Source organism: Coffea arabica, chromosome 11c (assembly GCF_036785885.1).
Source record: "Coffea arabica cultivar ET-39 chromosome 11c, Coffea Arabica ET-39 HiFi, whole genome shotgun sequence".
In the NCBI taxonomy this organism is placed as follows: domain Eukaryota; kingdom Viridiplantae; phylum Streptophyta; class Magnoliopsida; order Gentianales; family Rubiaceae; genus Coffea; species Coffea arabica.
Genome location: NC_092330.1, coordinates 37,551,338 through 37,564,623, shown reverse-complemented (window position 1 = coordinate 37,564,623; position 13,286 = coordinate 37,551,338). Strand labels below are relative to the sequence as shown.

The 13,286-nt window shown below is 34.0% G+C and overlaps 1 protein-coding gene across 1 annotated transcript; it reads right to left on the bottom strand.

Moving 5' to 3' along the window:
* Positions 1-9,768: 9,768 nt before the first annotated feature.
* LOC140016998 (reticulon-like protein B9) lies at positions 9,769-11,902 on the bottom strand. The gene is made up of 5 exons (XM_072071332.1): positions 11,579-11,902; positions 10,643-10,823; positions 10,391-10,520; positions 10,202-10,271; positions 9,769-10,087 (listed from the first exon to the last, which is right to left on the bottom strand). The coding sequence occupies exons 1-5, from the start codon at positions 11,676-11,678 to the stop codon at positions 9,918-9,920; spliced, it is 651 nt and encodes a 216-aa protein (XP_071927433.1). The 5' UTR covers positions 11,679-11,902; the 3' UTR covers positions 9,769-9,917.
* Between the last annotated feature and the right edge of the window lie 1,384 nt (positions 11,903-13,286).

The window sequence follows — 13,286 nt, the reverse complement described above, 5'->3', positions numbered from 1 at the left end:
TGAAAAGTAAGGACGAGCAACAGAAGGTAACAGAATATGCATGGCAAATTAGAGCTAATCATGCAAATGAACCATGAAATGCAAAGGGATCAGACTAAGTATTTAACTAGCCATAGCCTGTAGATGTATTTCTACCTTCACAGAGTCAATTAACAAGAAGTTCATACATGTTATTTTCATAGACCAAATCATATTTGAAAACTGAAATTTGATGAAAGCACATTTCACCATCTAAGCACTGACAGATCAGATCCTTGATGATTGATCAAGTTTTCTAATGCATCGTGCCATTCTTCTCTCCGAAGTCCTCCCATGCCAAAGCCTTTGGATGCCTCAAGTGTGATTTATTTGATAGTTAGAGATGTTGAACTCGGCCGGCATAAACAAACTCTGACGCTCCCATCTGGTCCGATCGCTCCTGTACAAGTTGGGATAATCTGTGATGCTCCAAAAACATTTGGTACATCTCAATCTAACGTTATACGACCAAAAGAATCCATTCACTCTGTCATTGATGTACAAATAACACCATCTCATTGGGAAAGCGATTTGTGTGAAATTGTATATGAATCTTTCTCCTTTCCTCAGTTCATGCAAACCCGTATCGTTTTTTGACGACTTGCACATGTAATACACCGTCTTGTCACCATCATTGGCTATTGTAATCTCTATTGTTGGGAAAAAGAAATCACGGATTGATTCAAATATGGTCTTTCTGCGCCCTACTTCAGCGGCTTCTTGATCTTCTGAGGCATTGGCATTGAAGGAGAGGAGGAGGAGGATGGCAAAAATGGCAAATGCTGAATTAGTGTTCTTATTCGCCATTGAAAAGCCAATGGGAGGTAGATGGTGCCCAGGAAGGCAGATGGGGATGTAATTAGTGGCGCATAAGATTGTAGTTTGATTTGCTCTGTGTGGCACAAATTATTTTGTGCTTGGATTCTCCTTGACTTGCGCATGCCTAAAGATAGCAAAGTCAAGGAAACTTGAAATACATTGGACTTTGATCTTAGTCCACTTTTTATTCTACCACTACTATAATAGGGAGGGACTTGTTGGTCCCTCTTGACGGCCCTGTATCTAATAGAAGAAGAAAAGTCTATTACATATTGAAATGGCTTTCCAACCAACAAAAGGAAATTTTTATGATTTACAATAAAAGTATAATAAAAAAGGAGTTAACAGAACTAATTAAAAATATTATGAAAGAGACAAAGGAGTTGGTTTATTACCAAAAAGAGGTAAAGGAAAGAAACAAGGTAAATCTAGTTTAAGTTTTATATGCTTCTTGCTTTCCTTTCTTTTTTCTTTGTGTCTTCGTGAAATGAATAGCCGTCAAGACGCTTCCTGGTTCCCACGAATGGAACATACTTTTATTCTTGATTTTTATTTAAAAAAAAAAAGGAATTTACTCTTATCTTAGAATGAGCACAAAAATGATGCAAAGTGTTAATAGGGTTGTAACTACATCTATGTATAATTGTTATACATAAGAAAAAAAAAACATTTATTAACATGCTTTTCTTTTTCAAAATAAAATCAATCAGAAGTTGGAAAATCTACTTCTTTAGTTTTGCAATAAAATCAGTACAAAAATAAAAAACAAACCCTTGTACATAGATATCAAAGCAAAATATCAATTTTTTTTTTTGTCAGCGCAACAGTATCCCATCTTATGCTAAACTAATCCCCTATGACTATAGAGAACGTGCCCAAGATGCATAGCACATTACTAGCGAGGGTTAATCTGACGACCCTAAAGTGGTTACCATACGAGCTATTCATTGGAACCTAAGGAACATCAATATTAACCTAATCTTGTATGTACATGTATCTCGTGTATCAATTCGGAATGTTTTCACAATTTTGTCTCTAGCACTTGCAAATTGTGACTATATTATTCGCACTTGAGAGATATAAGAGTTTAACAGTTACTTTATTTGATGAAAGCAAAAATAGGTGTAAGAAACCGAATCAATTTTATTTCAAAGAAAGGTCTTTTGTATGGTTAACTTCTTTTTTTAGATCCTACAATGGTTAACTTCTGTTTGTTCAACAAATATAGGGTAATTTGGTGCAATCGAATTAAAATCCATGTCATATTTACAAAAGGGATAATTTCAGAAATCTCCCCTGAAATTTCTTACAATTGCAAAGTCCTTCCCTCAAGTCTATTAAATAACACTTAATCCCTTACTTTTACTATTTATATAACTATATAGGTCCAAAAGCCTATATTTTTTTTCAAAAATTCTAAATTACCCTTTTTGTACAAATATAAAACAAAAATTATTTTGCTAATTGTTTTCTTCCATATTTCAACCAAACCCACTATACTAACAAATAGTTTAATTCAAAATTCTAAACCCAAGCAATTCCATCATCATAGTCATAAATTTGCTTCCCAAAACATGCATTCAATTCTAAAGATTTGTCCCATCCTTTAGAAATATTCTTACCATATGATTTTATGGAATGGTCAAACTCACAATCTACTATTCTTATGTTTGCATAATCTTCAACATAGAATGCCATGGTTTGATTTCATATAAGTGGCTCAACTCCTGCTACATGAGCCACATTATGATTTTGAAGAAAATTCTTAGGAGAGATTTAGGCATGGATGGGTTTAATCAAGTTTAAGAAACGGAAGGCATCATTATGACTATAGACATCTTCAAGAAATTCATTTTGTTAAAAATCAAAATTATATTCCAATTAATCACACCCTAATTTCAAACCCAATACTCACACCTTCTCAAAACAATATAATCTAGCCTACCATCAAATCTCCAAACATATTAATATTTTAAATACAAAGAAGAAACTCTATTTCCATAACCAACAATTGCCAAGTATAAAAAGAAATATAAATGTACTTACTAACATCTTAAAAAGTTTTTTGAATGGATGATAGACAAATAAATAAATTTACCAATTTCAATCCCTCTTCCTCTTTTGACCAATGATTTTATTATTTATTTTATTTACCAATAAATTTACCTCTTTTATTTATTTTATTTACCAATAAATTTACCTCTCCAATTTATTTTATTTACCTCTTTTGACCAATAAATTTACCAATGATTGTATTATTTATTTTACCAATTTCAAAAGCCTATATTTGCAATAGTGAAACTGATTGTTTTTGTATAATTTAAAGCATTATATCCTTGTTTAATCACTTTATAATAAGATAATTAGTACAACTCCTTATTTATAGAAAAGGGTTGAAGGAAAAAAAATTTATCACGTTTACATTTATAAGACTATGCATTGATGTTTACAAGTTTATTATGTTATTTGTTTAAATTTAGAATATCTTATATAGAAAAACATTTTTCAAATGACAACATATGCCATTTGTCATTTGCAACTGAGGATAAAACATTTTTATCTAGGAAAATTTATTGATAAGTTATTTTTTTTCATTAAATTGATAAGTTAGCTTAACAAAATATTTTTCTGCCAGGAATATAGGGATAAACATTTGAACCAAACAAACTAATAACCGATAGATAACATTAATTGAATTAATTAAAGAATAAAATAATTCAAAATCCTTAAAAAAATGACGCACGCCATATTATGATTGGAACCCTTCTGGAGATGTAGACTGGTAAATAGTATATAGTATCGATATTAATAATAACAATCATGTATTTTTTTTAAATACGGTTTATGTACATGTCACCCTTTTGAAGGTGAAATCGAGCTGGATCGGACAACTAAGATTTACGAATTTGTATTGCCAAAATTGGACGGTTTTGTAACACACATGGTAAGTATCTTGCCTTTATTCTCATTTGTATTTTTATGTCCTTTTTATGGTTATGTAATTTATTTTCTATGCTGTCAAAATTAAAGTACTCTAACTAGCATTCTAATGCTTTAATAACATAAGACAAAGTTGTAAAAAATTACAAGCAATTTTGCTTTTTTGCAAAAATTATTTTAGAATTCAACTAAAAAAAAAAGTTTGAGTCGGTGTTGAAATAAGAAAATATAGTAAAAGTTTACAAATATAAATCCCTTCAAAGTTAGATGGTAAGAAAATAATGAATTAGAATAAGAAAAGATTCTTACAAAAAAGGAATAGTTGTTTAAGAAATTAATACTTGAAGATTGAAAATATAATAAAATATTTCTAAAAAATAATAATAAAACTTGCCTCGGAGTAAAGGATTTGGGAGATCATAGAAACAAAAGTCCGATACAATAATATTTCAGATTGTGTTTATACAATGACTGTTTGGTTTTTTTTCTTTTATGGATGTATTTACCTTAGTAGGGCAAGAGGCTGGTATGCCTTAGGAAAGATTTAAAGAGGAATGTCAAAGAAGATGATTAATCAATTGATAAATCACATTTAGAGGGACAAGATTAGTGAAAATGTGTTAAAAAATTTATAGAAATAATTGTTTAAGTCATTAATACCTAAAGATTGAAAACATAATAAAAAAATCTCTAAAAAAAAATAATAATAAGACTTGCCTCGGAGTAAAGGATTTTGGAGGTCATAGAAACAAAGCTCTCTAACACAATGGTATTTCAAATTGTGTTTATACAATGATAGTTTGTCTTTCTGGGAATCGGATTGTATATTTGGTCTTCATTATGGAAGGTAGGGTTGTGGGGAAGACCTGTTGGGCTTGGACCTTTGTATATCACTTATATCATGTCTTTGGATTTCAGGTTACGACTTGTTTCATACTTTTAGCAGTTTGGTTCTATTTGCAAATGGGTCTGCCCCTTCCATTTGTCACTGTAGGAATAGTGAAGCTTGCTTATATACTCCACTATATTCCAACAATGGCGGTATGTAATATTTTTATTTTAACTATTGTGATTAGCAGCAAGCTCTCATATTTAATAATGATTAACCTTTTTTAATAGTGATTTTGTCTTGGTCTTTTTTGGCTTGCAGGGACTTCTGGCCTATGTAGTGGTTGATCAGGCTTATGATAAGCACCTGAAGAATAAGAAAGGGTAAGGAATAAGGAGAGGATCAGGAAAAAGAAGAACCAACCAGTTTCGTCTTTGTCGTTTATCCGGTTGAGTCGTATCAGAGTGACAGCTCTTCTTTATCCCTAGTCGATTAGGTCTTTCAACATGTTGCCCTTTGTGGTACTGGAATACTAGATTCATCATTCATCTACTTCTTCATCCATTGCCCATCCCAACTTTCTTCAGTGACGGATGTTATGCAGGACAGTGGAGTTTTGAACGCACATCATTTTGCATGATATTTGATAGGAAGATGCTTTTTATTTTGCTTCCCACAAACAAAGTTTACTTTAAATTATGGTCCATGGGCAAACTTTAGGTTACGGTTCGTGGTAACTTTAATCCGAGCAAAGATCTTCCATTTTCAAGAGATCTTGTGATTAATTTGTGTGCCTCGCACGATATGACAGGGCATCAAAAATTCATTTACCAAGTTGAGGCGGTGGTGGAAAGGGGAACATATGCACACATTTGAGAGGGCATATGTACCCGTACCCAGACATGAAAAGCGAGTTGTGCATCACTTTCTATTTAGTGGTGTCATTTCTTGAGTCGGTTGTTGCACTGCACATAAGAGGCTCCGTGCAGTGATCTTACACTGTGGTCTTTGCTCTTTGATTTTCATCTCTTGATTAATTAAGAATTTTTGACCTTCTAATCTTGCATTTTGAGGCCCGGCATGCTTTTATTTATTTCTTTTTGCTGCGTCTTCTGCTGGGAAGAAGGTAAATCTATATCTCAACGAACAAACACTTTTTCAGCTGTAATTAATTAGGTGAATGCTCTGCTTACAACAGTGAAATCACCATAGTTGATGGCCCGTACCGGTCATGGTTGATGGCACTATGAAGTCGAGACTGGGACATTTTTTTTCGTACATGTCAAAAAGAAAGCAGAACTATTGAAGTATGGTTTATCATTGTTGTTATATGCAGTGGTCATTACGGTGAAATGTAGAAATTGGGGACTTCTTTCTTATGCAAGCAAAGCAAGCATCTATCTCTTAAGAGGCAATAGGCAATTCAAGTCCCTTTTTACAACAAAATGCTGGCTGAGGTAATCATCATCATAGTTGCCTCATGTTGCATTGAGAGTGCAACCATCAAATTACGCATCCAAAATTGTGATGATTATCAATCAGGCTTAAGTGCATGAAAAATGAATCAAAATCGCAGCAAGAAAATGGAGGAACCTCAGCTGTGGGGAACTCCATGTTCGATCTATAGCTTTCCACGCTCGTATATATTAAGCCAGTGAAAAAGACAACACTAACGGTACATACAATTAACAATTTTCAATTTTCTTTACCGCAAAATTATTACACCAGCAACGCTAAAATTGATTGGGTGAATTGTTGCCTATCTTTTGACATCTATTGATAGGAGGCTGTTATTACAACTCCTGAACTGCAAAACCGAACAATTTGTACCCCTAACAAACAAAAAAGAGAAAAAAAAGAGAGGAGGAGGAATCGATTACTACTTTAGTTTAGTTTCCTACCCTTTGTTTTTTGTCATCTCTAGTTTGGTTTTTCTCCCGATTCACAACTGAAAAGAATCAGCAGATCAGGTAGGTGATAAGAAGTCAGAGAGCAGCACGGTGATCAGCCACCACATGCAGCGGTGCAACCTGCACCACATGCAGCCCCGTGGGCATCAGTTTGGGTGGCAGAAGAAGCCTTGTCTCTGGTTGCACCACTTCCACAGGAGAGGATAACGGCTAAGATGAAAGATGAACTAAGGAACGCCACCCACAAAACCCAAACTACACTTCCTAAGCCCTCAAAATTTTGTCCATCCCAGATTCCTCCTCCTCCTCCTCCTGCCTTGAGTTCTCTGACCATCTCTTGGTACACTCCTAAGCTCTGTCTTCGTTGGAATCAGCACTTCCACAAGTCTTTCAGACTACTCATCTTATCTACTGCAAAATTTGACTTTTATGGACACAGGCTCCTTATCACGCCATACATAGAAACTGGAAAAAAGAGGAAAGGGACAGAAAAAGGACAAAACCACAGCAGAATCTAATGTTTTCACACAACTTTTTTGACAATGCTTATCGAAAATGTGCTATCCCTATCACAGAACTAGAGAATCTGCATGAAATTGGTCAGAGTTTGACCTTCGTGCTTTTTTCTAAAGCATTCTTAAGCACAAGACTACTTACCCAGTCTACCGACTGCGATTCTTCATAATAATTTCTTTTGAACAAAATATATGTTCTAAAACTTCGGAATCAGTGGACCGCATTTGGAATTTGAGTTTGTCATTGCATTTATCTTTGTGTTAATTATAGACAGATTAAAAGCCATATAAATAGCCAGCTGAGAATTCATGATAAAATCTGGATTCTGGGAAAAACAATAATCTATGTTTTTGAGTTTGGATTAAAATTATGACTCTGGTGTATCTTACACCATTTATGTTTTCTATTTTGCCCACAAAAGGAAAGTACCATATATTTAGTACCACGAAAAAACAGTTAAGTTAAAAAAGTTAACCGTTCCTATTACTGAAAATTTTAACTTGAAATTTATCTCTTATCTTAATCTTTAAAAAATTGTGAAAACCATATTGGAGGTTAATATAACTTGAAATGCTAGATATATTTTTTCATGCGTAGGCCAAAAGAAACAGGCACGTATTGAGGACTGTGGTCGGAAAATTAGCAGGCCCTGTCTACTTGCTTTTTTCCAAAGCCGAAGTGACTTTTTGGCATTTTACAAACCTAATTCCACAGGAAATCATAAAAGCCGGTAACTCTTGTGGTTCCTGAGGAAACTTATAAACTACCCCAAACCCCCCCCCCCCCAACATTCGATGTGGGATAACAACCTTAAGCAGGCGAGCTGCTACTAAGACCTAAAGAGACCTCACTCAACCCGGACAGGCTGTTGTCTTTTTTCCAAAGCCGAAGTGACTTTTTGGCATTTTACAAACCTAATTCCACAGGAAACCACAAAAGCCCTGTCTACTTGCTTGCTATGCTTTCTTCCCTGATGCGTTTATAGATAGAAAGGGTTCGATGGGAGCAAGAATTTTAAGGAACATCTAGAGCCTTTTGGATCCGTTTGGTTAGTATTATTTGAAACAAAAGAATTCAAATATTATTGGACTTGTATCATAAACATAATTTTCAATTATCTTTTTATCTCATATGTATCACATTACAAAAAGTGTTACCGTATAATTTCAAAGCCATCTTCCAAAAAATGAATAAATATATAAATAAAATATTCCCACTGTTCCATTGGGACTGTCATGTTTTCCATTTTGGAATGTCCCAAAATGTTTGCCACAAAATTATAAAACTCAACTAGGACCTCAGTCCAAAGAGGTGACCGATTCAACAGGTTACTGGTCCAATCATGGGTTGGCCAATTCAACCAGCAAGTGCATTACATAGTATAATAATACATTTTGAATTATAAAAATATTATAATTTTTAATTTGAAGGTTCAATCAACAATTTTTTTTTTCTGATTTGAACGGTTGAACCGCTGGGTTATTGACTGGTCAATGGATTTATTACTTATCCGGTCTAACTTGAAAACCAATCCAATTAGGTGGCCGATTCACCAGTTTGAATGGTTGAACCGTCAGGTCTAGCCGAATTTTGTAACTATTATTTGTTATTTTACCAAAGTCAAAGTTATTTTTTATCTCTTTTTTCAATATTGTCCCCATCTTTATCTATATTTCATACTAAATTCAAATTTGAATTTTGAATTCTTGAGAGCAACTTTGAAAATAAATCTACCAACATTACCATCAAACTATTATTCTTAATAAGTTAAAATCCCGAAATGCGACGAATAATTTGGAATGCAGGAAGTAATTAGCTTTGGGCTTGCACATGGAACATGCAGAGTTGGCTTTGGGCCAATAATTAGCTTTAGCCTACATCTGTAACCCACGCTTATAATGAACATAATTGAGGTTTCTGAAGAGATTTTGAAAGCAACAATGGAATCTACAAGCCCAAAGGAAGTATATTGGCCAACAACAATTCTGTTTTATTAGCTGTTTTTTGAGATGTTTTTGAAAAATTTTGCTGTAGCAGATTTTTTAGAAAATATTTTGGAATATTTAATAATAGAAGAGTTTCTAGAATATATTTTGAGATATTTTTTAAAATTTTTAAAAAATTTAAACTAATTTTTAAATTTCCTTTTAGAGTACTTTTTAAAAATTTTTATTGTATTTGAAAAACTAATTTTTGAAAAACATCCAAAAAACAGGGGATCCAAACATCCCAGAAACACTACTGGTGATGGAATGCGATTGGTGGTGGTGTTATGGGCAAGTTGGGAATCAACAATCAACCGCGTTAGGTCGAGTGCGGTTGGTTCTCAGATGGATGTTTCATGCCTTAATGGTTGTGTGGGAACAGCATGTGCAATTTCATTTCAGTTTGGAAAATCATGTTCGTTGTATTTAGTAAACATATTCGGTCTTCTTTTTTTTTTTTTTTTTTTTTTTTGTAAAAGAAAATTTGGTGAATTTGGCTTCACTCAACACTACGGATCAAAGTATGTCCCAAGTACTGTATATATACACTTATAGACGTTATTCAAACACGCAACTTTTTATAAAAAAAATAATTTATTTTTACCATTTGAATCAACTTATCTTGCCGTCCATTTTGTTTTCTTCCCATCATTACCATGAAATTGACCTTGAAGCTAAAGTGCTAAACAGATAAACTCATACTGACAGATCAAAGAAAATTAAGAATGAATACTTTACAGCTGTAAAAGGTTAATCATTATCCATCTTCTTTTGAAGAAGTAATTTTTTTTTTTTTTTTTTACTTCAAATATGTCTTGCTGTCTAGGCAACATAGCAAAGTGGTTATGAAATAGGGACAGGCAATTTCTTCACAAGTTAGTTTCCTGATTTTCTCCAACTTTAGTATCCCTTCTTTTGGTTCACTGGCCCTCTTGGAATCTTGCTAAGGATTTTTGAATCAAATTTTTTGTACAATTTCTTCATTTCTCTCCTCCCTTGGCTTGCGAGATGATCCACTTCATTTTGATGACGCTCATATAAAGCTGGTAAAGTTGCCAAGCTGAGGAAGCCTTCAAATCCCAGCAAAAAATAACAAAAGATGCCATGCATGATTAGTAACTTACATATGATGACAATAATACAACACTATTCCAACAACATCAACAGATTTTCATCAACCTTACCAATGTATAAGAAGTTCAAAGAGCTGAAAGAGCTTCCGATAATTGACAACATCCAGAGGAAAGTGATTGCCTGATTGGAAGTATACAAAAGAAAAGGAAGGTCAGAAGACAATGATAACACAATCAATTGGCGGAAAGACAAAATGGAACACAGCAGGATCAAAATGACAATTGAGCGAAGATGTATACCAGAAAAAATGTTTTTATATCTTTTCCAGATGAAATGTCATACAAATTCAACAATATCCAGTTGATTTTGGCAAACAGCCATCTGAATGTAGCTTCAGGCACTGTTATAGCATGCAAATCTGGGGGATTCCTGTAGAGCATTTGGAGACAGAAAGTTTGGCAATATTAGCTCAGTTAAAACTTAAAGATGGCGAAACTAACTTGCAATATGAATTGGTAACGCAGTAGAGGTATTAGGAAAGAAAACAGTACCAATCAACTAATCCTGCCCCAGTGGACCAAATAAACATAATTAACATCATAATGATAGAGATGTGACACAGAAGAGTGATGAAATTGTATTCCACCAATTCAAAAAGGAGCCATATAATTGTGACGCCTATTAGGATTGTAGCAGATAACTTCTTGTTTTCCCACAGTAGTATGTCTGCAACTGCAATTGAAAATGCAAATGTCACGTAAACACATCTTTCTTGTGCGAAAACATGTACTTTTGACTCACTTTGTTCTTACAGCGTATTCCAATCTGGCAATCAAGAAGAGGTTTAATTTAAGCCTCACACAAAGGACACGAATCATTCAAAAAAAAAAAAAAAAAAAGGTAGCATGTTCAAGTGCGACTGTTATTCATTGTAAACAACACTTGTCGATGAAAGCAATTTTTCACTTCTGGAGAAACATGATTATGCTAATTGCCCTTTTCAATTTTGGGCTCCGGATGAGATAATTTAATTCAGCTCCTTATATTTCTGGAGAACAGGTGTAACGAACGGATTTTGAATTACAGGCATGTTCATATATGTAATTATTGGGAAATACATTGTTATTTTTAAAACAACTTGAAATCACTTCTTTATTTCACAATATTAATGCGCTTTAGCTTACAATGACAATACAGAATTCTTGAATTTCTTTGTAATAAGGCAAGATGGAGGAGATATTAAAACTTATGAAGCAAACCAGACTAGATTACCATAATATCCATGGGAATTATACGCAGGATATTATATGGAAAAAAAAAAAAACACTCTTATGTTAGGCTGTCTGACATTTGAGAAATAATCTTATAGAGAAAGAAAACTATTTTGGAAAAGCAATACAAAAATTCGTTCGATTTCGAAATAAAAGAATATATGGCATCAAAAGTTAAAATGGTAAAGAAGAACAGGATAAAAAGTTGAGAATCACCTTTTCCCCCTCCAAGGATCTGATGCAAGGATCTTTGACGACCAAACAATCTTATTGGAGATAGCGGCTGTTCATCTGAATCTGAGGATGAGCTCGACATGGCTAATCGATCTTCCAACAAAGTATGTCAATATCAGTGCTGCTAGCTATTCATATACTTTAGACCTTATACAGCATTGTCATATATATGCTGCAGTATGATTCTAATCTTAGCCACCAAGACACATTTGGCAAGTAAGAAAGGTATGGCTTTGGCATGGCTGAGAAGATAGCCTCCACTGCAGGGGCTCAGAACTCATTAAATTAATAGCTCATCTTCTTCAATCCATTTTTAGTCTTCCTTTAATAGCTGAGAACTTTCTTGACTCATTTAAACATCCAAGTAAAGAAACTGGTCATGGATTCTCTGTGTTTCATTTGGTAGTTGGCAATGATCACATGAACAGAAAATTCATTATGGATTCTCAAAGGAAATATGCGAGAGTTAAAAATCTCTTGTACGCTGCAAATTTGATCCTTAAGGTCTTTGTTAAGCTCTATACACTAGGGGAACTTCTTGACTATTTCATACCTAGCAGAAATTAATCTTATTTTGTCACCATAATTGAGCACCGGATCCATGCTAACAAGTGACCACGGTATACAAACAAGAAATCCAGAGTTATGGGAACAACAAATATAATTGATAAACAAGTTAATGACCAAGTAACTCGTTTTCAATATTGTCTGATCCACTGATTAAAAGTAGATTGAGATCAAAAAATAAAATATCCTTCTCGAGCTTAACCTAAACTGCGGACACCCTTCCACCGGATTTCAACTAGACCAATTGAAGTATTATTGAACCGGGCTGCCTGCCGTGCTGTGGACGTTAACTTTGTCAGAGTCACATTTGTCGGATTTTTTTAAAAAAATTTTGGCAATATTTTGAGGAATTAGCTAGCCCGTTTTTGGTTTTTCCTTTTTTTTTCCTGATATGTATCATTTTACAAATTTTTAGTCACCAAAAAAAAGGTTAAAGAAAATGAAAAGGCAAATGGGATGATGCATCAAAAATAAAGAAAATTTTGACCATTTTGCAGAGAGGGCGATAGGCATGAGCAGCTATCATGATTGCGCTAGTCATGACTCACACCATCATCATTGTAGCACTCATGATTTTAAGGGCACGCAAATTCTTTCGTTCAAATAATCGCAGATTGAGCTTGTACGCCTTTAGGCACTGCAGAGCCGGAGTGGGATTTGGGGTGGCTTTTTCTCTAGGAGGAAATCTTTGACCAGAATAGGAGCAATTAGAGTTATATTGCTTGCTATTAGCATACTAATTAATCACAAAATCCATTTCATTGTGAGTATATTACTAAACAATCATTGATACATCACTTTTGCATTGTTGATAGATGCTGGAAATCATTATAGCCTATAAACAGCCTCCTCCCTAGCCTTATCATTGCCAAAACCAATAAAAGCATGCATCATGATCTTAATGACATGATAGAACTGATTTAGAAAAGGACTTTAGCAAGGACCACAGGGATTAGAACAAAACAGCCCTCTTCATCATTTGCCAAGGCGAATCTATCAATGTTGGCAGGAGAATTCCACAGCAAAAGAGCCTCATATCCGATGTACCTTTTCATATTTATGCTCCAATCTTCTGACAACTCGTGTATTGCACAAATGTATACGCTGAAAGAGCTCAAGCAAT